General features: G+C 41.9%; 1 protein-coding gene and 1 pseudogene across 2 annotated transcripts in view; both read right to left on the bottom strand.

The window, feature by feature from the left end:
* Positions 1–1,158: 1,158 nt before the first annotated feature.
* LOC138393919 (translation machinery-associated protein 16 pseudogene) lies at positions 1,159–1,966 on the bottom strand (annotated as a pseudogene).
* A 3,114-nt stretch (positions 1,967–5,080) lies between these two features.
* The window catches only part of ABCG2 (ATP binding cassette subfamily G member 2 (JR blood group)), a 46,579-nt gene continuing 44,013 nt past the window's right edge, over positions 5,081–7,646 (bottom strand). For both annotated transcript variants that reach the window (XM_069485359.1, XM_069485361.1), the window contains exon 16: positions 5,081–6,917. In XM_069485359.1, the coding sequence (XP_069341460.1) occupies positions 6,770–6,917 (148 nt within the window). In that variant the 3' untranslated portion in view covers positions 5,081–6,769. The remainder of the gene's footprint in view (positions 6,918–7,646) is intronic.

Genomic DNA, 7,646 nt, shown 5'->3' with positions numbered 1-7,646 from the left:
TAATAGGTACTTGGCCGGGCATTTGGTCCCCATCAAGCAGAATGACTGTGGTAGCTTCATCCCTGTTAGTTAGGACATAGACAGCCCGAGGATTATGGGCTGCGGTTGTATAGTAGACGTGTTGCCCAAGGGAGAAGGTGCTGGTATTTTTTTAATGGAAACACATTTCATTTTTAACTTTCAAAAGTAAAATAGTTACATTTTAAGTAAACCGTTAACAACCGTAGTTGACAGCTAGTTAACCTCATACAGCGTTTTCTTTTCTTGAAAATAACTCAAACACACTTGCATTGCATCCCTTAGAAAACAGACTAAAGGATATTTGCATTTAACAAGTTCTGTGAAGAACACAATTCTATAACATCCATGTTTTTCATGGTACTGGAAATACTGAGTTAAATGTCAACCTAACCTATCTCTTGGAAGAAAAAAATAACACAATTAAAATCATTGACTCTCTAATCGTTAGTTCTGTCTCAAAAAAATAAAACCTATTGCTTTTCACAATAATAAAGCAAAAAATAATATACAATCAAAAGGAGATAACCTGATATTATTTATCCCCTTTGTCAAAAGATAGCAGATTAAGTATGGGAGATCAATAAACCAAGAATCGCTGTGTGTTTTGTTTTGTTTTGTTTTTTACCATTTAACTCTGGCTCAGAAAATAATAATGTGCAATCCATCAGTGTATACAAATTCCATATCACATTTTTCCCTATTTTATAATAAAGGAAAATAGGCTTAATGTTTAAGAGGATTAGCGAGACATAATTACTGAAAGACCATTTTGCTATGAATAAGTATCCACGGGAACCTTTCAGAAAACAGGTTACTGTCCATTTCCCAAAATGCAAGATTACACAATCCCAAATACACCTGAGGGAAAAAAATTAAAACATTTTTTGCCCTCACTTATTATTGCTCCCCATCCCTGAAATTCAGATGAAATAGTTTTTGCAGATCACTCCTATTTTAGCCATTTAATGTACATAAAAAGCAATCTTTGTTATTAAATAAAAACCCCACCACCATTTTTGAAACTGCATATAGGACTCTCACCATGTAAGAGAATGACTTAAATAGCAAATTCTTATATCTCAACAATTACGTGCCATAATCAATGAGTATAACTTGAAGGTCTCAGATCACTCATTTTCAATGCAAGTAAAGACAATTAGGCCACACAATCATTTCCTCATCTGAGTCCCTTGGTTCACCTTTTAGTTCCAAACCTCCAAAATCTTCATCTCCAGTTGTAATAGTTTTACATCTTGGGAACTGCACCATTAGCACAAATTTTTCTCCTTTTAATGTTTGGCAATTTCTTCAGATCAAAATTCCATTCCCTAAAAGTTTTCAGATGACTGGCATTTACAATGTCTGGAATGTCAAGGCCATGACCTTCACGCTGCTGCCGCTCACGCTCCCTCGTGGGCTCGATGACTGCGTCTGGGGACAGTGTCGCCTTCCCCCGCCCCGTCTCTGACGCTGTTATGTAACTTGATCTGCGCCAGCTCACTGCTGAATCGATTTAAATACCTATCAGTTAATTCGCAACCACCCGTATCTCACTTTTGGAGGATTCAAGATGATTTTGAAACCACCGAAGTTTCCACCAATAAGGTTGAGATGCGAGGCCTTTTCATTCTTCAGTGTTTCCTCCTTTTCTTGTTTGTGGGCCTCTCTCATAAATGTGAGCTGCTTTTCTATTGTATGGATGGATGATTTTTTTTCCCTCCCATCCTGCACTTTTCCTCCTTGGTGCTTTAGGCATGGTGACGTCCTGGGGCCACAGAGGACCTCCGCACCCAGGCCCCTGCAGTCTCACCATCTGTAACGGCAGAATCTCACGCGAGTACCCCGCCCGCACACACCCCAGGGGGGCAGGGGACCGTGTCAAAGGGGCGAGGTTCCAGTGCAGTGATATGCAGTGTTTGGCCCAGGCCCCAACATGATCCACAGAGACCACGTTAGCTGGCCAGGAGCTCCTTACTCTCTGGCTAGAAATACCCTATCAATCTGGGGGGAGTTGCCAGTCTAACCCCCGTCTCAAGATCTTGGGGAGTCCTCAATAGCATTTGCCATTGGCCTTTTTTCAGCTCCGGTTGGAATGCGGTGGTTGGACACTTTTTTTTTTTTTGAGACAGAGTCTTGCTCTGTTGCCCGGGCTAGAGTGCCGTGGTGTCAGCCTAGCTCACAGCAACCTCAGACTCCTGGGCTCAAGCGATCCTCCTGCCTCAGCCTCCTGAGTAGCTGGGACTACAGGCATGCGCCACCATGCCCAGCTATTTTTTTTCTGTATATTTTTAGTTGTCCAGATAATTTCTATTTTTAGTAGAGACGGGGTCTTGTTCTTGCTCAGGCTGGTCTCGAACTCCTGACCTCCAGCAATCCACCCGCCTCGGCCTCCCAGAGTGCTAGGATTACAGGCGTGAGCCACCGTGCCCGGCCTGTGGTTGGACATTTTTCACACTGTGATTAGAGGGTGCTCCTTGGCAGTGGTTCCAGATCGTTTGGTGGTGTGCCAGCCCCCGGATGTGTTTCAACCCAATTAAGATTTTTTAATGGCTTGAGGCAAAACCTATGCCCACACAGGCAAGGTGTCAGATTGTAAAACTGCTCACAGTTGTGCCTTCAAAGTGCCCTTTTTCCTTTCAATCAACCCTGCACTTGGGGGTTATATGGCAAATAAAATCCCGATCTAGGTCCCTTTCATATGCCCGGTCTTGGACATCATGCGCAGTGAAATGTGCGCCTCCGGCACTGTCAATGCGCCGAGGGCATCCACACGTGACACCCAGCTGTCCCAAGCCCTTCATGGTGGCTGTTTGGTTTGCCCTTTTGCAAGGGAAGGGCGGCAGCAATCCCGCGCCAGTTGGTGGATGACAGCCTCACTGGGGACAGGGGCACGGTCCTCTATGCACCGGGCCAGGGTTCAGCAGACTGGCCTGCCGGCCGCATCCAGCCCGTGCCTGCTTCGGTGAAGGAGACTGGTGGATGGAGCCATGCTCATGTGTTTGTGTGTCCTCTATGGCTGTTTCTGCTCTGTGATGGCAAAGTAGTTGTGACAAAGACCATCATGGCCCACAAAGCCTAAAATATTTACTATCTGGCCCTTTGTGGGAAGTTTGCAGACCCCCACACTCGACCACTGGTGTCTATTCCCCGTAGTTAGAATGCACAGCCCAGGACGCGAGAGGTACTGGCCTCTCTCAATGTCATTCCCACGAGCCCATCTTTAGAAGTGACGCTTCCTGTCCCTGCAGTTTTAGGCTCTGCTGGATGAGCGGTCCTGGATCCTCAAGAGTTAGGGGCACATGTCACCTTGGAATGCAGACAAGGTTCCACTGAATCTGACACTTGGCCACTTAGTTGCAGCGGGGTTTCCACGCTGGTGGAACAGCAGGCAAAAGAGGTTATAATATTAGTCACTCCTGTCATTCTGAGAGGCCAGCATCACTGCTACATAACGGGGTCACTCTGTTTCCATGCTCCACAGCCTGACAGGGGCGAGGGAACCAGGGGCTCTGAGTCCTCGGGACTGAAGGTGTGGGTGGATCCCTGTCCCAGGTGAGCCGCTTAGCCCTTACGACTTTCATGTGAAGTAGGAGAGCAATTATCACACAGATGTCCACATAATTTATCAAATTAGGTCACTAAAGGAGGCAGATATAGAACTTTGAAAATACATATTTACTGATGGACCTATAAAATGGTTTTATTCTAACTCTATTTCAAAAATGTCTTTCAGAATGCACCACATGAAACCTGTTTGGATTATTTGTGTGCATACACAAAGAAATGGGTTACGATATGAATTTTTTTTTTTATTGTGGATACTAGTCAAAAAAAGTTTGTTAAATACTGCAATGACTTAGAGGTGCTCTCAAGCCAATTACCTCCTATAATCCTACTTCTTCAAAATACGTTAGACATAGAACAGCAAGCAGTATCATAAAACACCATATAGTTCTGCCACAAAGGACTACAAAACAAAATAAATAGTATATATTTATCGTGTGAGTATAAATAGCAACTAACATTCATTTAATCCTTAAGTTTTATTTTATTTTAAACCAGTTTGTTCCCTCCATTATAGATTAGTTCTGACATCCAAGAAAATAAACAAAACTTTAGAAAAAATACATATTCTTAAGTAAATTTCTACAAACTAACGTTTTCTTTTCCACTTTATAGGAAAATAAATTACACTTTTTTAAAGGTTCCTTAATTTTTAAATGGTTAAGATGGTAAATTTTATGTCATGTGTTTCTTGCCACAACATAAAAAGTATATAAAAAGGGCAATTTTAATACAAAAAGAAGACAAATATAATAGGATATATTTAAATTCTCATTTATTTAAAAAGTAGATGTTAAAAATTTTGGCTGTTTTGTTTCTTTTGTAAAGTATATTATTTTGTGTATAAAGTATAAATATATTTCTCTCTGTGTAATGAGGGAAAAGTATATACAGGGAACTGCGAGTAAGGCACGGTTAGGAAAAAAGCAGAAGTTGTAACTAAAAACAACAAAAATTGATTATTAACCTTGATGGTCACATAATAACCAGGAAAAAAGATAATGTGTTAACAGGATGATGCATTAATTAAATGTTAAACACTGTTCCTTTTTTTTTGTGAGACAGAGTCTTGCTCTGTCGCCCTGGGTAGAGTGAGTGTAGTGGTGTTGTCGCAGCTCACTGTAACCTCAAACTCCTTAGCCCAAGCAATCTTCCCACCTCAGCCTCCCAGAGTGCTAGGATTACAGGTGTGAGCCACCGCACCCAGCCAAAAACACTGTTCTTTAAAGTTCAAAGATTAGGCCGGCGCGGTGGCTCACGCCTGTAATCCTAGCACTCTGGGAGGCTGAGGCGGAAAGATCGCTCGAGGTCAGGAGTTCGAGACCAGCCTGAGCAAGAGCGAGACCCCCGTCTCTACTAAAAATAGAAAGAAACTATATGGACAGCTAAAAATATGTAGAAAAAATTAGCCGGGCATGGTGGCGCGTGCCTGTAGTCCCAGCTACCCGGGAGGCTGAGGCAGGAGGATCGCTTGAGCCCAGGAGTTTGAGGTTGCTGTGAGCTAGGCTGACACCACGGCACTCACTCTAGCCCGGGCAACAGAGCGAGACTCTGTCTCAAAAAAAAAAATGAATTCTAAGATGACCGGACACAGGGGAATCTGCATTCTAGGGATACCCCAGCCCACATAATTCTATAAGAATATTGAAAAGTATTTACTTTTAAAACAGGAAACTAGATGCCATGTGATCTCCTGAACTGAATCCTGGAACAATAAAAGAATATTAGAAGAAAATCGGTGAAATCTGAGCTGAGCCGGCAGTTTAACAGTAAGGTACCAAGGTTGCTCTCTTAGCTTTGACCTTGGTATATAAAATGTTAACACTGAGGGAAATTTTGCGATTTTTCTGTAAATCTAAAATTATTTAGAAATGTAAAAAGTGGGGGGAGACTTCATTTCGTATGTACCTCTGCACACAAGAATGCAAAACTGGGCTTTCGTAAGGTTCTGAGAAGAGCAGAGGGGAAATGCAAGTGTCATTTCAAAAATAACTCAGGGCGGACAGGGAGGAAGTCGTGGCTGCGAGGAGCCGGGAGGGGGCTTCCGTGTGCTGTGATGTTCTATTTTTTGACCTGGCTTGACGGTCGCACGCGAGGTTCATTTTGTGGTAATTCACTCAACTATACTTTTCGGTACATTACCCTTCAATGAAAAAAAAATTTAAGAACACTTCCCTATTGCTGGTAAAGGTTAGAATGAGGAGAAGAAATGGAAATAAATGAGGTGTATAAGCAGGGAAGGAAAAAACCCTGTATAGGGACAGATGGAACAGTTATTAAGTCGTATGTAAAATTTTGGGAGCTGGAAAGAACCTTTAAAATTACCAAATCCAGAAGTGGTCAGGGGAGATCTGGAAATATCTACGCAGTGGGGCTAGGCAGAGCTCAGACATCTGTATTTTTAGCAAATTTCCTCACGTGATTTAGATGCATACCCAGATTACAGATTATAAACCAAGGAACCATCCCAAGAAGATTAAGTGACTTTCCAGAGGGAGAATGTCCCAGAAATGGCACAAGAACTGTATCACCAGACTCCTGGTTTTCTATTCCACCTAAGTCCAAAACATCCAGCCAAGATTCTCGAACTATCATGATACCACTAGAGAGAAATACTGGCAAGTTCTATTAACCTTAATAAGCTTATCAAAGATTTTGTTTCTATCACAATGGCTTTTTTACACTAGGAATTCGACTGGTTTTTCCAACATATTTCAGATTTCATACTTCCAATACAGCATTAATACATTTGTTATTTATTAAATAATAGCAGGTCATAGATTCACAGAATATTAAAATCGGAGGGCTGTTAATTTTATTATTCATTTTAAAGACAAGGAAAACTGATACCAGAGATATTAGTAACTTGCCAGGAGTATCTAGAAATCAATTCTCCTCTTTTTTAAGTCAATAAATTAGACTAGATTCCCTTCCCCACGGTTACTATCTGGCAAGATGAATATGCAATATATAGTTCGTCATTTATTTTTGACTTGGGCTGTTTTCATGTATAATTCAGTCCATTGTGATTTCTGTGAATGTTTCTGGTGAAAATAATTGCTGTTGAACAGCAGTACAATGGCAACTGAACGGAAGACAAGAAAAAAACCTGATTGGCTATGCAAGATAAATCAAGGTGCTCCTTTTTTATGTGAGGATAAATCCTAGTACATGAAAGGGGAATTTAAGAATATTTTTTAAGAAATAACAATTTTAGGTAGGCAATTGTGAGGAAGATAACAATCATACAAGCCAAGGCCACGTGATTCCTCCACAAGCCCCAAGCTGAGAGATCGATGCCCTGACTTGACAAATAGTCTTCTCCGGTGCACCTAAAATTCAACGGAAAAAGAAGAAACTTCATTCTTACCGTCTCTCAAATTTTACTCAATATATCCACTGTTCCTTAGCTAAAGAAGCCTATGGGTTAACCAGGTCCTTAATGATTATCCTGTCACATATAATAGCTTACAGTCATTGTGTGCTCGCAATTTCCCCAGCTATTACGCAAGCATCTTGCACTTAATTGCTTAGTTAATTCCTAAAACAACCCAATGGAGTTGATATTATACACATTTAAAAGATGAAGGGGCCGGGCGCGGTGGCTCACGCCTGTAATCCTAACACTCTGGGAGGCCGAGGTGGGCGGATCGTTTGAGCTCAGGAGTTCGAGACCAGCCTGAGCAAGAGCGAGACCCCATCTCTACTAAAAATAGAAAGAAATTATATGGACAGCTAAAAATATATATAGAAAAAATTAGCCGGGCATGGTGGCACATGCCTGTAGTCCCAACTACTCGGGAGGCTGAGACAGGAGGATCCCTTGAGCTCAGGAGTTTGAGGTTGCTGTGAGCTAGGCTGACGCCACGGCACTCACTCTAGCCTGGGCAACAGAGTGAGACTCTGTCTCAAAAAAAAAAAAGACGAAGGGACTGAGGTTTAAGGAACTTGGCCAAGTTCACAGAGTCACACTTTGAGCTAAGTTTTAGCCTCCTCAAATTCATTTGTTTCCAATCTATAATGCGGTCTGTCTTCAAAGGGCAGAAAAATATATCAAGTAA

This window comes from Eulemur rufifrons, chromosome 13, assembly GCF_041146395.1.
Source record: "Eulemur rufifrons isolate Redbay chromosome 13, OSU_ERuf_1, whole genome shotgun sequence".
Taxonomy (NCBI): domain Eukaryota; kingdom Metazoa; phylum Chordata; class Mammalia; order Primates; family Lemuridae; genus Eulemur; species Eulemur rufifrons.
Note: the sequence above shows the minus strand (reverse complement) of the source record. Positions and strands in the feature narration are given on the sequence as shown.